At 38.8% G+C, this 16,563-nt stretch overlaps 1 protein-coding gene across 3 annotated transcripts; it reads left to right on the top strand.

Moving 5' to 3' along the window:
- The first annotated feature begins 146 nt into the window (after positions 1-146).
- Positions 147-16,206, top strand: f9b (coagulation factor IXb). Of its 3 annotated transcripts, none has more exons than XM_067433695.1 (8): positions 147-304; positions 777-946; positions 1,032-1,056; positions 1,208-1,321; positions 1,801-1,935; positions 2,700-3,007; positions 3,204-3,327; positions 4,951-6,452. In XM_067433695.1, the coding sequence occupies exons 1-8, from the start codon at positions 241-243 to the stop codon at positions 5,541-5,543; spliced, it is 1,533 nt and encodes a 510-aa protein (XP_067289796.1). In that variant the 5' UTR covers positions 147-240; the 3' UTR covers positions 5,544-6,452. The 3 variants fall into 3 exon arrangements, with proteins under 3 accessions (XP_067289796.1, XP_067289798.1, XP_067289797.1); XM_067433697.1 differs by lacking the exons at positions 777-946; positions 1,032-1,056; positions 1,208-1,321; ... (2 more) ...; positions 3,204-3,327; positions 4,951-6,452 and adding exons at positions 7,465-7,634; positions 7,719-7,743; positions 7,862-7,975; ... (2 more) ...; positions 14,911-15,034; positions 15,391-16,206 and having other exon boundaries at positions 184-304; XM_067433696.1 differs by lacking the exons at positions 147-304; positions 777-946; positions 1,032-1,056; ... (3 more) ...; positions 3,204-3,327; positions 4,951-6,452 and adding exons at positions 6,888-7,044; positions 7,465-7,634; positions 7,719-7,743; ... (3 more) ...; positions 14,911-15,034; positions 15,391-16,206.
- The last annotated feature ends 357 nt before the right edge of the window (positions 16,207-16,563 follow it).

Here is a 16,563-nt window from a genome sequence, read left to right as displayed (position 1 = left end):
TATCTAACTCTGAAGTGTGACAAAATGCATTATTCAAACACTGACATGTTTTCTAATGACACTTTAAACTGCTTTATATGTATAAAGGAGAGGGGGAACACCCACCGAATGAAAAAAAAAAAACACCCACTGGATGAAATATCTGTTTGCACAATGTGCAAACAACTTTGGAGTATATCATGAACATTGACTGTTTAGACTGTTGAGAAAGATTTTATCAAGGAAATCATCGAAGAGAAAATGAAGATTTATCCTATTATTTTAACATGCACTTTGCTGCTTGAGACCTGGCTAACATCTGAAGGTATGTAAACATTACCTGAATCTTGTTTTTGTATGTTCCTGTACATTTAACACACACACACACACACACACACAATATGTACTCTCAATTTGAGCTGGACAATATAATATAGTGTCAAAAAGCGTGTTCTAATGCTCAAAACATTTTTATGTAACATGCAGTCTTTTGACATGTGAAAACCTTGTGCAATAACCTCGTAGAGTTAGTAAAGAGAGAATCTGGTTAACTCTAGAAGCCTTTTAATGTTTTGTGTTATGAGAAAATAATCAGTTGTAAAATAATTCTTATCATGGTGGAACTGAAATGAAGTTTTTGCCTCTTCAATAGCTGTTCAAATTCAGCATAAAAAGCCTTTCAAAGTAAAACAAAATTCTTTTGCCAAATCTTCAGTGCTTGTAGACTACTTTATCTGTGTCCTAGAAACAGACCTTGGCGTTTGTGATTTCTCAGTGTGTCTCTGTTGGGTATGTAGCTTCAGTGTTTCTGCCAAGGAAGCTGGCGGGGTCTCTTCTAAAGAGACAAAAACGCTATAACACAGGTGGATTGGAGGAGATGATGAAGGATAACTTGGAAAGGGAATGTTATGAAGAGCGCTGCGATCTAGAGGAGGCCAGAGAGGTCTTTGAAGACCAGGAGCAAACCGTGAGTAGCATAAACACATATTTATCTTATAAGAACATTTTAAGACTCTCTTTGTGAGTTTAAAACTTTCCAAACTCTGTTTCAGAGGAAATTCTGGATCACTTATATGGGTGAGTACAAACATTGATGTATGTGCTATGTAGAGCTTATTTTGTATCTTTCTATCCTTTATATTTTGTCCACAGTGTGTGTTCATTTTATATTACATTAATATAACAGAACTTATTGCTAATATAAGGATCATGACCTCTACTCTTTCAGATGGAGACCAATGTGTGTCGTCTCCCTGTGAGAATGGTGGGAAATGTGAGGATGGTCTGAATACATACACCTGCTTGTGTCCACCCCGCTTCAGTGGGAAGAACTGTGAGTTGGGTAAGATCTGTGATGATCACACAAATATATACTTTATATGTACACATACATACATACATACATACATATATACATTAAGGATGTTAACAATTAATTGATAATTGATAAACTGTCGATAATACTTTTCATCTGTAAAACTTAACGATCATCGATCAAGAAGGGTCATGCGCGTATGCGTGCTGCTCAACTGCGAAACGCAGGAGGAAAAATTAAGCAAAAAAAAAGAATTTACGTGTGCATTCGCAGCCTTTGTTTTGTGCAAATACATGTTGCAATATTGTTTATTTTGTACACAATATTGTAGGCCTATCTATATCTGATTTATTTCATATATGATGCATTTGGTTTAGAATTAGAGCGGTAGTAAAACTGCTCTAATTCTTTATATTATATTAGTTAGTAGAAATTCTAAAAATGCTTCACTAAGGTCTTCCTCTGCTAAAACCTTATTTTGTGTTTCATGGGCTGGTCTGGTGCAGAGATGGCAAAACGGTGTAATGTAAATAATGGAGGCTGCATGCACTTCTGCACTGCTGATAAAATTTATGGAGCAGTGTGTGACTGTGCCGAGGGTTACAGATTGTCTCCTGATGGCAGGACATGTGAACCTACAGGTACTGGAATCAATTCCTACTTATGACATGCATCTGCGTTAAAGGGTTAGTTCACCCAAAAATTAAAATTAGATGTTTATCTGCTTACCCCCAGTGTATCCAACATGTAGGTGTGTCTGTTTCTTCAGTAGAACACAAATTAAGATTTTTAACTCCAAACACTGCTGTGTGCCAGTCATATAATGTGAATGGGTAACAAGTCTATGAGAGCAAAACAAACAAACGTGCAACGTGCAACAAAACCCTGCTGCTCCTGACAAAACATTGATTCGTTAAGACACAAACTGATTGGTTTCTGTGAATATATATATATATTTCCTCATTTGTGCTTGCGCAGATTGATCGAATGAGGAATCTACATGGTATATATATATCTATGATCGCTATATCTGTTTCTCACAGAAACCAATCGGTTTGTGTCTTAAATCAATGTTTCATCAGGAGCAGCAGGGTTTTTGTGCATGTTGCCTAAGCATGTTTTTTTTTTTTTTTTCCTCTCATAGACTTACCCATTCACCCCATTATAAGAATGTCACACAGCAACGGTTGGAGTTAAAAATCTTCATTTGTGTTCTACTGAAGAAACAGACACACCTACATGTTGGATGCACTGGGGGTAAGCAGATAAACATTTAATTTTCATTTTTGGGTGAACTAACCCTTTAAGCTACTGTATTGTCACCGGGACATACACTGTATTTCAACACTTGGGTTGGTTTGTTCAGTAGACCTTGCTCTTAATTCATCTGCTTTCTACTTTTAAGGACAATACCCATGTGGACGTCTTGGAAAGAATATTGATGAAACTCTGAAGTCAAGATCCCTTATCAGTGCTGAGAACGGAAATCAAATTCACTCTGGCAATCACATCAATACAACTGAACATAATACCACAGAGTCCAGTCCTACAGATCCCCCGGAAGTGAACAGCACTAGCACACTTCAACCCACACTGGACAACAGCTCCTCCTGGGCTTTCTTTCCCACGCTACCGACTATCAAAAATGCAACAAACAATGAACATCGCATTGTAGGAGGCAATGAGGCAACACCAGGGGAGATTCCCTGGCAGGTAAGTGAAGAGATGAATTTTGTGTGTAAATAAAAGTGTCATAAGATTGCTTCTGGTCTTATGAAGCAGGGCTGGCATAATCTTTGGTTTATGTCAATCAATCCACAGAACAAAACATTATATAAAGGACATAACAATAAAAAAACATAATATCAGTCTTAAGGGATCGTGATATCAATCTTTTTCTCTCCGGCAGGTGGTTTTTATGGATAATGTGAATAAGAAGGTATTTTGTGGAGGCTCACTTCTCAGTGAAGAGTGGGTCATTACAGCGGCCCACTGTGTTGACGGAAAGGAGGGATATTTCTTCATCAGACTGGGTGAGAGACTACACTGTCACACGGTTATTGCTATTTGGTTAAAGGAAAACAACTCTGGTGTATAGGTATATGCCGGTGTTAATGTAAATCCATAAAATCATTATTCTTATTAATAATAATACTTATATTAATACATCAGTTTATACATAATTATTTATTATTATTTAATTTATATATGTGTGTGTGTATATGTGTGTGTATATATGTGTGTGTGTGTGTATATATATATATATATATATATATACACACACACACACACACACACACACACACACACACACACACACACACACAAACCCGATTCCAAAAAAGTTAGGACACTGCACAAACTGTGAATAAAAAAGGGATGCAATAATTTACAAATCTCATAAACTTATATTTTATTCACAATAGAATATATCAAATGTTTAAAGTGAGAATTTTTTACATGTCATGCCAAATATTGGCTCATTTTAGATTTCAAGAGAGCTAACCATTCCAAAAAAGTTGGGACAGGTAGCAATAAGAGGCTGGAAAATGTACATATAAGGAACAGCTGGAGGACCAATTTGCCATTTATTAGGTCAATTGGTAACATAATTGGGTATAAAAAGAGACTCTCAGAGTGGCAGTGTCTCTCAGAAGTCAAGATGGGCAGAGGATCACCAATATCAGAGCAATATCAGAAAGGAGTTGAAGTTATCATTATCTACAGTGCATAATACCATCCAAAGATTCAGAGAATCTAGGACAATCTCTGTGTGTAAGCCATACTGGATGCCTGTGATCTTCAGGCCCTTAGACGGCACTGCATCACATACAGGAATGCTACTGCAATGGAAATCACAACATGGGCTCAGGATACTTCCAAAATACATTGTCAGTGAACACAATCCACCGTGTCATTCACCATTGCCGGCTAAATCTCTATAGGTCAAAAAAGAAGCCATATCTAAACATGATCCAGAAGCGCATACTTTTTCTCTGGGCCAAGGGTAACCCAAGTTGTTATCAGCGCTCAGTTCAGAAGCCTGCATCTCTGATGGTATGGGGTTGTGTCATGGGCAGCTTACACATCTGGAAAGGTATATCCAAGTTCTAGAACAACATATACTCAAACAGATGCGACAAAGAAGACCTAAGACAGTTGAGCAACTAGAAGCCTGTATTAGACAAGAATAGCACAACATTCCTATTCCTAAACTTGAGCAATTGTCTCCTCAGTCCCCAAACGTTTGCAGACTGTTATAAAAAGAAGAGGAGATGCCACACAGTGGTAAACATGGCCTTTTCCCAACTTTTTTGAGATGTGGTGATACCATGACATTTAAAATTAGCTTATTTTTCCCTTAAAATTATAAATTTTCTCAGTTTAAACATTTGATATGTCATCTATGTTGTATTCTGAATAAAATATGGACATTTAAAACTTCCACATCATTGAATTCAGTTTTGATTCACAATTTGTACAGTGTCCCAACTTTTTTGGAATCAGGTTTGTATCTATATTTATATTTGTATATATTTTATATAGGACTAGAGACTACACTGTCACATGGTTATTGCTATTTGGTTATCGGAAAACATGCTGGTGTTAATGTAAATCCATAAAATATATATATTTATATTTATATATTTCTTTAGGGGAACATGACATCTCAAATAAGGAAGGAAGAGAGAGTGACCACGGCATAGCGGAGTACCATATCCATCCACATTACAACGCAAAACATAGTCTTTACAATCATGACATTGCCCTGCTAAAGCTCAAAGGACCCGTTCAATTCTCAGACTATGTCCTGCCCATCTGCCTGGGCTCTAAAGACTTCACAGAGACCCTGCTCAGGAGCGCAGAAAACTCCCTGGTGAGCGGCTTCGGAAGGCTACTGTATGGGGGCACCGAATCCAGAACACTTCAGAAAGTAGAGCTCCCCTACGTGGACCGGACAGAGTGCAAAAGCAGCAGCACCAACACCATCTCTCGCTTCATGTTCTGTGCCGGTTACAGTACGGTAAGCAAGGATTCCTGTCAGGGCGACAGTGGAGGACCCCATGCCACCCGCTATCAGGACACATGGTTTCTCACGGGCATCGTCAGCTGGGGTGAAGAGTGCGCCAAAGAGGGAAAGTATGGCATCTACACCCGCGTATCAAGATATATGGACTGGATAAGTAACACTACTGGGATCAGAACCGGACAAATGTCCAATATTCGTCAACAGAGTTTGAAAGTTTGAATTAGAGCCATTTTCCAGGTTCATTTTAAATACACGCTGGAATGAATAAGATCTCACAGACATTCCTGTACAGATTATATTTACTAGTCATCATTCAACAAACATCATGTAACAATCAAGAAAATATATAGTCTACCCTCTTATACTTTGTGCTTGTACATCTAGTGAAATTATTTTCATACATGATATACAGTACCACAAATAAATATGAGGTCCCTCTGTCTTAACTCTGTACATATTATACACCAGAAGTGTATGGCTTTAAGAAGTGCCCTTCAAAGTACACGTGAAACTCATTCAGACCACATCTGTTTGTCCTCTTTCTCCTTTTAACTTTGACATGCCCCGCTATTATTTGCACTGTTGAACAAATTATTTGGGGACACTTTACCAAGTAGGCTATACTACTTAGTTTTATTAAATTAAGTTCATTTTCTAAATCAATTCATTTTCTAAAACAATAACTAATCATACTGGGTTTACAGTAATAAAGTACCAAGTGTAATTTTCTAAATAATTTTTCTGATGATAAATTGGGTTTGCCTGAAAAGCCAATAGAGTGTGAAAATACATGTTGTTTGAGCGAGATACGTCTAGAATTACCTCTAAAGCTGCTAAAGAAATGTGGACTAGTTGATCTTCAGAAAGCCTGTAATTCCCATTTCATTCACCCATGCAAGAGTGGCATTAATTATGTAGTGATTTAAACTTCCTGTTTGACTGCAACAGAGAAGTCACACATCCTGTTATATAAAAAGATGAATATGTTTAGCACAATATATTGTCATACAAAAATGAATGTAGTTTCTGTCAGGAATCTTATGTTGGCTTATTCACCATGAATCACTATAGGAGAACATGTTTCAATGAAAATAAACAAACATGCTAGACTATATTCTTTCAACTAAAGAGTTTGTCATAAAATGTGTAGTTACTTGTCAAATAGCACATCTCAACTCTTAGCACATAATGTTGGTGCGTATTATTTCTAAATAACAGCCAAAGACATCCGTAATGACGACAGTAGGCTATTAGTCAGCCAAGTCTTGTCAATATTTGCTGAGTCCCAAGTCTGAACAGAGTTCTCTGACACACACACACACGTATATGAGCATCAATTATATATTATATATATATATCATCAATATTATCAATTCATAAATTTATGTTATGAAGTCTGAAGTGTGACAAAATGCATTATTCAAACACTGGCATGTTTTCTCATGACACTACAAGCTTTAAATGTATAATGGTAAAATGCAAGGTAAATGACCCACAAACACTACAAGTGCAGACTGAAAAAAACACCCACCGGATGAGAGATCTGTTTGCACTTCATGCAAACATGTAGATATGTCCTGAACTTTGGAGTAGATCATGAACATATTTACACTGTTGAGAAGGATTTCTGCCTGAAGGGAAATCATCGTAGAGAAAATGAAGATTTATCCCATTATTTTAATATGCACTTTACTGCTTGACACCTGCCTAACATCTGAAGGTATGCAAACATTATTTTAATCCTGTTTATGTATGTTCCTGAAACACACAATTCTCATTTTGAGCTGGTCAATATAATATAGTGTCAAAAATATGTTCTAATGGTCAAAGCATATGTAACATGCAGTCTTTTGACATTGTGCAATAACCTTAGAGTTAGTAAAGAGAGAAACTGGTTAACTCTAGACGCGTTTCTTGTTTTGTTATCTTGAGAAAACATAGGAAATCAATAATCAGTTATAAAATCATTCATATCATGGTGGAACTTTGCCTCTGACTTCAATAGCTGTTCAAATTCAGCATAAAAAGTAAAACAAAATTCTTTTGCCAAATCTTCAGTGCTTGTAGACTACTTTATCTGTGTCCTAGAAAAAGACCTTGGCGTTTGTGATTTCTCAGTGTGTCTCTGTTGGGTATGTAGCTTCAGTGTTTCTGCCGAGGAAGCTGGCGGGGTCTCTCCTGAAGAGACAAAAACGCTATAACACAGGATGGGAGGAGATGATGAAGAAGGATAACTTGGAAAGGGAATGTTATGAAGAGCGCTGCGATCTAGAGGAGGCCAGAGAGGTCTTTGAAGACCAGGAGCAAACCGTGAGTAGCATAAACACATATTTATCTCATAAGAACATTTTTAAGACTCTCTTTGTGAGTTTAAAACTTTCCAAACTGTTTCAGAGGAAATTCTGGATCACTTATATGGGTGAGTACAAATATTGATCTGTGTGCTATGTAGAGCTTATTTTGTATCTTTCTGTCCTTTATATTTTATCCACAGTGTGCTTATTTTACATTAATAGAACAGACCTCTACTCTTTCAGATGGAGACCAGTGTGAGTCGTCTCCCTGTGAGAATGGTGGGAAATGTGAGGATGGTCTGAATACATACACCTGCTTGTGTCGACCCCGCTTCAATGGGAAGAACTGTGAGTTGGGTAAGATCTGTGATGATCACATAAACTAAAAGATTTGGCACTATATCTTCTAGGTCAAACAACATAATTTATTAACAAAAATGCCAAAATATGTTGTCTTATTTTAGTTTATTTTTAATATATCCAACATGTAGCGTTAGTTCAGACAGGGCACATTAGTCAAGCTCATGTTTGCTAACAGTCAGCTGATCGCATCAACCTATAGGAATACGATGCCTATAACAACATAACTCCTATAACTTCTTCAGTACTATCAGCTGCTATCTCATTTCTCCAGAGCTAAAAAGCCTCCTCCATCCCCAGCTCCTCCACATGTCAGTCAGGATTTGGCATCTGAATGCCCCTGAATCACACTAAATTCCCAAATGATGTTGTACATTTTAATATTGACATTAATGCTATCTTCAATATACTGTTCCTTCTGTTCTGTTCTTATTCATGCGAGGCTGCATGGATGTGCAGGGAGTTATTGCCCAGAACAGAACCACATCTAAACTATATGATGTTTCTTAAAAAATGGTAAATGGACTGCATTTATATCGCGCTTTTATCCAAAGCGCTTTACATTTTTGCCTCACATTCACACATTCATACACCGACGGCGATTGTCAGCCATGTAAGGCGCCATCCAGCTGGTCGGGGGCAGCTGGGGTTAGGTGTCTTGCTCATGGACACTTCAACACTTGGTCAGGTGGAACCGGGGATTGAACCACCAACCTTCTGGTTTGTAGGCAACCTACATGAACCACTGAGCCACTGCCGCCCCCTAAAAATCTAAGTTCGGGAGAAGCACGTTCAAATGATCTACCCAATCATGATGTCATTCCAACCAGCTGTCAACAATCAGTAATCAACATGTCTACCAATCAGCTCAAGTGGAGGATCACATAAATACCCAGTCAACTCACCAGTGTTCCTTGAACAAGTTTGCAGCATCCCTCCACCACCCCTTCTACCTCACACGCACCTGGTTAACTTTCCTAACCACAGATACGGGGGTAGTACTCTGGGTTCAGGCCAAATACCGAGCTCGGAGCCCTCTTCTCGGACAGCACGCCAAATACGCATACCATTTATTCTATCTGAATTATTTGTAAGTGTGAACTCGTGAAATGCTAATCGTCTGTCACTCTGACAATAGTGATCCTGACAGAAATATACAAACCTAATTCTAAAAAAACTTGGGACACAACAAATTGTGAATAAAAACAGAATGCAATGATGTTGAAGTTTCAAATTTCAATATTTTATTATAAATACAAAATAGATGACATATCAAATGTTTAAACTGAGAAAATGTATAATTTTAAAGGGGGGGTGAAACACTCAGTTTCAGTCAGTGTCATGTCAATCTTGAGTACCTATAGAGTAGCATTGCATCCTGCATATCTCCGAAAAGTCTTTATTTTTTTTATAATTATATAAGAAAGATGCGCTGTTCCGAGTCTTTCCGAAAAAAGCCGAGCGGGTGGGGGCGTGTCGTGTGAGCGGAGCTAAATAATGACGTGTGCACGCCGCTGCTATTGTGTTGAGTGCGTCGAGTGCGTCGTAAAGCTGTCATCCCTAACAGCGGGGAAAAAACTTTATTCAAAATAAAAATATGGCTTTTAATCAGATACAGCCATACATCTATGATCCGGAATCAGACCCAGAGGCTGCAGTTGAACAGGAGCAGCAGCAAAAACGACTAGAGCAGGACGTCTCTATGTGGTACGATATACACTAACTATATAATATGCTTAGCGGCTTGTGTTATTTACATATTTATACTTGAATTATATCGTCGTATTTTTGTCTTTGAAGGTGTACATGTGGGAAGTGCAGTTGTGCACGTGTGTTTGTGTGTTTACGCGTGGTTTGTGTAGACAGGTTAAGTTAGTGTTTACATACACGGAATAGTAGCGCATTTGAATGAAGAAGCGTGCTTATTTAGTTCAACATATTTCCCCCCTCTTTGTGTATTGTTGAGTGCTTTTACAATACACAAACATAAAGTTACACATATAGTGGCCAGCTAAACAAATGTACACGCACTACACATCGCATGCTCCATTGATCAATTTCTATATATAGTAATATATATAGTAACTATACGTGATCATGTTTGGGCTACTTGATGAGCATAGACACAGACATTTGAAGCAGTCTAACTCACCGCCCGCGGTTCTAACGTTGGGACTGCTCCATCCTTCAGCATTAGGCTATTGGATAATCCGGCGTCATGCTGGGCCATGTTTATGAAACAGTCGGCACCGAAATGCAGCGAACAGATATAAACATTCGCGCAACTCAGTTGCTGATCCGGAAAAGCAAATTACATCCACTGTTGCCTTACCGCGGGGTTTTGGGGGAATCTGTGCAGGACTGTCTTGGTCTGGCAACCAAAAACGCACTTTTTGATGTCATTGTTAATTGTGCACATTACCTGTGCAGCGCAGCCTACGAGCGCTTTGATGGGCATAGCCTGTTGCTTTCGCTCTCTCCCTCTCTCTCTCTCCCTCTCTCTCTCTCACACGCTTCCGGTAGAATTGTCCGTAAGGCCCATACAAGGAAATTCCGCCCCCACTAACATCAATGGGGACGCATGATCGCAAAAAACTTGCCGAAACTTATGACTAACCGGAAGTAGTATTTTTGACAAAGAAATACTCCCATCAAACGTCCACCTTAACTTTTGAAACTTTGTCCATGTTTAGTATGGGATTCCATGTCTTTAACAGTGTAAAAAGATCAGTATGCATGAAACAGCATTTCACCCCCCCTTTAAGGGAAAAAATAAGTAGATTTTTAATTTCATGGCAACACATCTCAAAAAAGTTGGGACAAGGCCATGTTTACCCTGGCATCTCCTCTTCTTTTTATAACAGTCTGCAAACGTTTGGGGACTGAGGAGACAAGTTGCTCAAGTTTAGGAATAGGAATGTTGTGCCATTCTTGTCTAATACAGGCTTCTAGAAATTAAACTGTCTTGGTCTTCTTTGTCGCATCTTCCTCTTTATGATGCGCCAAATGTTTTCTACGGGTGAAGCATCTGGACTGCAGGCTGGCCATTTCAGTACCCGGATCCTTCTTCTACACAGCCATGATGTTGTAATTGATGCAATATGTGGTCTGGCATTGTCATGTTGGAAAATGCAAGGTCTTCCCTGAAAGAGACGATGTCTAGATGGGAGAATATGTTGTTCTAGAACTTGGATATACCTTTCAGCATTGATGGTGCCTTTCCAGATGTGTAAGCTGCCCGTGCCCCACATACTCATGCAACTCTATACCATCAGAGATGCAGGCTTGTGAACTGAGTGCTGATAACAACTTGGGTTGTCCTTCTCCTCTTTAGTTCAAATTAAATGAATGAAAAGGGCTTCCCAGTTTTCCAAAAAGAACTTCAAATTTTGATTTGTCTGATCACTGAACAGTTTTCCACTTTGCCAATGTGTATTTTAAACAAGCCTTGGCCCAGAGAAAACACCTGCACTTCTGGATCATGTTTAGATATGGATTCTTTTTTGACCTATAAAGTTTTATCCGGCAGTGGTGAATGGCACAGTGGATTGTGTTCACCGACAACTTCCGTTTGGAAGTATTTCTGAGCCCATGTGATTTCCATTACAGTAGCATTCCTGATGCATTGCCATCTACGGGCCAGAAGACCACGGGCATCCAGTATGGTTTTCCGGCTGTGACCCTTACACACACACAGATTGTTCCAGATTCTCTGAATCATTGGATATTATGCACTGTAGATAATGATAACTGCAAACTCTTTTTTGAGAAAAACTCAATTTTTTCTCTGAGAAACTCCTTTCTGATATTGCTCCACTATTTTTCGCTGCAGCATTGTTTGGGGGAATTGGTGATCCTCTGCCCATCTTGACTTCTGAGAGACACTGCCACTCTGAGAGGCTCTTTTTATACCCAATCATGTTGCCAATTGACCTAATGAGTTGCAAATTTGTCCTCCAGCTGTTCCTCATATGTACATTTAACTTTTTCGGCCTCTTATTGCTACGTTTCCTAACTTTTTTGGAATGTGTACTTCTCATGAAATCCAAAATAAACCAATATTTGGCATGACATTTCAAAATGTTTCACTTTCAATATATATTTTTGATATATACACACAATGAGCGGTTCTGCCAGATGTGTTTTTGTAAGCCGCCGAAAAAGCTACAGTCTTTGGTGAGTCTGTGGTCCATGTCCTTGTATATTGTTGTGTCATCTGAAATGACACTTCCCAAATTAGTGAAATGGTTCACTACAGAGGATGGCCATTGATGTTGATCTTGGGTGGATTATAGTTGTCTTTTTGAGTTCTGGTACATCATTTCAGTTTTCTTCAGGCTGATAGCAAAAGCAGTAGACAAGTAACTGGAGGTCAGTCATCTGCAAATTAAAACTCTGTAATTAAAACTATGTGATCAACATTTCTGTCATCTTTGTTTAAATAATAAGATGGCGAAGGTTTAAAAATATCATCTGTTCAAAACCTTATGTAAATGTCAGGTCCACCTTCAGCCACATCAAAGCGGGATGCTTTGCCACACAGTTGAGCTTGCTGATGGCTTCAGCTGGCGATAAGCTATCTTCACAGGGATGCTTGCTAAAGCATCTTCTTGCACCAAATATTTCCTGCACCCCACATTTTTCACCAAAGATGTCCTTTGTGTAATGTTCAGCCCAGTGTTGCAGGACTTGTCTGTCACCAGGGTAAGGCCATCAGATGAACATAAAGGTGCCTGTAAATATTGTAATGGGCCATAGACAGTGCTTTGGGCTTCATAGAAGGCTGCAATGTTTCGGGTGTCAGCATAAAACTGGATTTTCTCAGCCATGTCCTGCCACCAGTTTGTTCTGGAGCCTTCTTTGACTAGATGTGTTGATAGCTGTTCTGTTGACTGCTTTGCTGGCCTGATTGTCAGGACAAGCTAGGTGTCTTTTATGGCAAGTGCACTTTGGCTCAAGAAGCTTCTGGATTTCAGAATCATTCTCATCAAACCGATCTCTGTTCTTCTTATATGAGAAGCCTGCTACATCTACAACTTTTTTTCTGAAGGATGGTCTTTGTTTGATTCTACCACTTCTCAGGATCTGGGTCTAACATGGAGTTTCTTGGTCTAAGGCCCTTTTGCTCTCTGCAGTCTGCACTAGGCATAACTTTAGTTTGTTTCCAAGGTGTCTCTAATCTTGCCTTCTGTTGAAATAGGATGTTGGTGGTAGTCAGACCATGTTTTATGCAAAGCTCCAGCATCATGCGCCCATTGTTGTTACAATTATCAACTTCATGGTGAACCAGTATTTCTGGACAGCCTGCGTGATCTCTACCCACATGTGGATTAAATCTCTGTAGAAAGTTTCCTTGGTGATGATGTCAGACAAAGGGTGGTAGCATATGTGCCGCTGATGGTTATGATTGCAAATCAAGGGGCATGAGCTGGTCATAATGTCCAACTGGTAGACTTGGTTAATGGAGTTTTTGATCATGAAGCCAACTCCAGAGATTCTTCTTTGGCTTTTCAAGACCAGTAGAGGGTATACCCTGGTCTGTGCTCTGTGAGTGATCCTTCCTCACTTCTTCACAAAGAGGACTTCACTGAGTGCAGCTATGTCAATGTCCGACCTGGCTAGTTCTCTTGCTACAACGCCGAGTGTCTCTGGGATCGGTCACTTTCTTCAGAGTCGAGCATTGTGTGGGCATTAAAGCAAGCCACCTTGAAGCATCTTGTTGTCTTTGTAAACTTATTCTTACTTTTTTTACCACTGGTTTGAGATGCCCATTGGCCACAGCAACCCAACCAGGTGAGGCGTGAGACAAGCTGAGTTTGACCCACCTTTTTAAGGCCCATCTCTAAATGGAGCAAGCAGCTCTATCCCTGAAAAGCTTTGCTGTTTAATAAATATATTTCTAAAATGTATACATATACACAGATTAATTAAAAAAAACACCATAAAATGAATATAAATATATACCTTTTTATGAATTTTTTTGAAATTCTAAAAATGCTTCACTCTTAAGGTCTTCCTCTGCTAAAACCTTATTTTGTGTTTCATGGGCTGGTCTGGTGCAGAGATGGCAAAACGGTGTAATGTAAATAATGGAGGCTGCATGCACTTCTGCACTGCTGATAAACTGTATGGAGCAGTGTGTGACTGTGCCGAGGGTTACATATTGTCTCCTGATGGCAGGACATGTGAACCTACAGGTACTGGAATCAATTCCTACTTATTAAATGCCATTTATCGGCATTAAATCACTGTCATCAGGACATACACTGTAGTTCAAGCTTAACTTTTCTTATATTGTGCAGTATGGCCTTTCATCCTATGTAGTAGTGTATTTTGAAATACTATTTTCATTCAGTAATTCATTCATTTTTTTTCACTGAATGAAAATTTGTTGATTAGACCTTGCTCTTAATTCATCTGCTTGCTACTTTTAAGGACAATACCCATGTGGACGTCTTGGAAAGAATATTGATGAAACTCTGAAGTCAAGATCCCTTATCAGTGCTGAGAACGGAAATCAAATTCACTCTGGCAATCACATCAATACAACTGAACACAATACCACAGAGTCCAGTCCTACAGATCCCCCGGAAGTGAACAGCACTAGCACACTTCAACCCACACTGGACAACAGCTCCTCCTGGGCTTTCTTTCCCACGCTACAGACTATCAAAAGTTCAACAAACAATGAACATCGCATTGTAGGAGGCAATGAGGCAACACCAGGGGAGATTCCCTGGCAGGTAAGTGAAGAGATGAATTTTGTGTGTAAATAAAAGTGTCATAAGATTGCTTCTGGTCTTATGAAGCAGGGCTGGCATAATCTTTGGTTTATGTCAATAAATCCGCAGAACAAAACATTATATGAAGGACATAATAAAAAACATAATATCAATCTTAAGGGAAATTGACTGTCTTTTTCTCTCTGGCAGGTGATTTTAATTGATAATGTGAACAAGAAGGTATTTTGTGGAGGCTCACTTCTCAGTGAAGAATGGGTCATTACAGCGGCCCACTGTGTTGACAGAAAGGTGGGACATTTCTTCATCAGACTGGGTGAGAGACCAACTCCATTGACACATGGTTATTGCTATTTGGTTAAAGGAAAAAAAAACTTTAATATGTAGGTGCTCATGTAAAGCCACAAAATCAAAAAACTAATATTAACAATACTACTACTACAACATTGTCATTTTGTTTATATATTATTTGCTTATATTATTATTTATTTTACTATTTATTTCATAGATATAATACATATAAATAAATAAAATTTTATAATAAGGGAATAAAACAGTAAATGAAATTGAATAAGTATTTTATATATTATCATTGATTTATTTTATTATCATTGACTTTTAGAGCAAATGTGATGCCATGCATATTGTAAATGAGTTGCTATATTTCTTTAGGGGAACATGACATCTCAAAGAAGGAGGGAAGAGAGAGTGACCACGGCATCGCGGAGTACCATATCCATCCACATTACAACTCTATTCTTTACAATCATGACATTGCCCTGCTAAAGCTCAAAGGACCCGTTCAATTCTCAGACTATGTCCTGCCCATCTGCCTGGGCTCTAAAGACTTCACAGAGACCCTGCTCAAGAGCGCAGAAAACTCCCTGGTGAGCGGCTTCGGAAGGCTACTGTACGGAGGGATCCAATCCAAAACACTTCAGAAAGTAGAGCTCCCCTACGTGGACCGGACCGAGTGCAAAAGCAGCAGCACCAACACCATCTCTCGCTTCATGTTCTGTGCCGGTTACAGTACAGTAAGCAAGGATTCCTGTCAAGGCGACAGTGGAGGACCCCATGCCACCCGCTATCAGGACACATGGTTTCTCACGGGCATCGTCAGCTGGGGTGAAGAGTGCGCCAAAGAGGGAAAGTATGGCATCTACACCCGCGTATCAAGATATATGGACTGGATAAGTAAGATTACTAGGATCAGAACCGGACAAATGTCCAATATTCATTAACAGAGTTTGAATTAGATCAGGCCATTTTCCAGGTTTGTTTTGAAGAAAAATACACGTTGGAATGAATAAGATCTCACAGACATTCCTGTACAGATTATGTTTACTAGTCATCATTCAACAAACATCATGTAACAGTCAAGAAAATATATATTCTACCCTCTTATACTTTGTGCTTGTACATCTAGTGAAATTATTTTCATACATGATATACAGTACCACAAATAAATATGAGGTCCTTCTGTCTTAACTCTGTACATATTATACACCAGAAGTGTATGGCTTTAAGAAGTGCCCTTCAAAGTACACGTGAAACTCATTCAGACCACTTCTGTTTTTCCTCTTTCTCCTTTTAACTTTGACATGCACATCCACTACCTTTCAAACGTGTGGGGTCAGTAAGATTTGATACATTTTTTCATAGATTTCTATGTAGTAGAAATAGTATTTCTTTGAAAGATAAGAGCTCATGCTCACAAAGGCTGTTTCAATACAGTATAAATAGTAACATTGTAAAATATTTTTTGTTTAAATGTGTAATTCAAAACAACTCTTTTAATATATTTTAAAATGGAATTTATTCCTGTGATGGCCAAACTGAATTTTC

The sequence above is a fragment of the Pseudorasbora parva genome, chromosome 23 (genome assembly GCF_024679245.1).
Source record: "Pseudorasbora parva isolate DD20220531a chromosome 23, ASM2467924v1, whole genome shotgun sequence".
Classification (NCBI taxonomy): Eukaryota; Metazoa; Chordata; class Actinopteri; order Cypriniformes; family Gobionidae; genus Pseudorasbora; species Pseudorasbora parva.
Note: the sequence above shows the minus strand (reverse complement) of the source record. Positions and strands in the feature narration are given on the sequence as shown.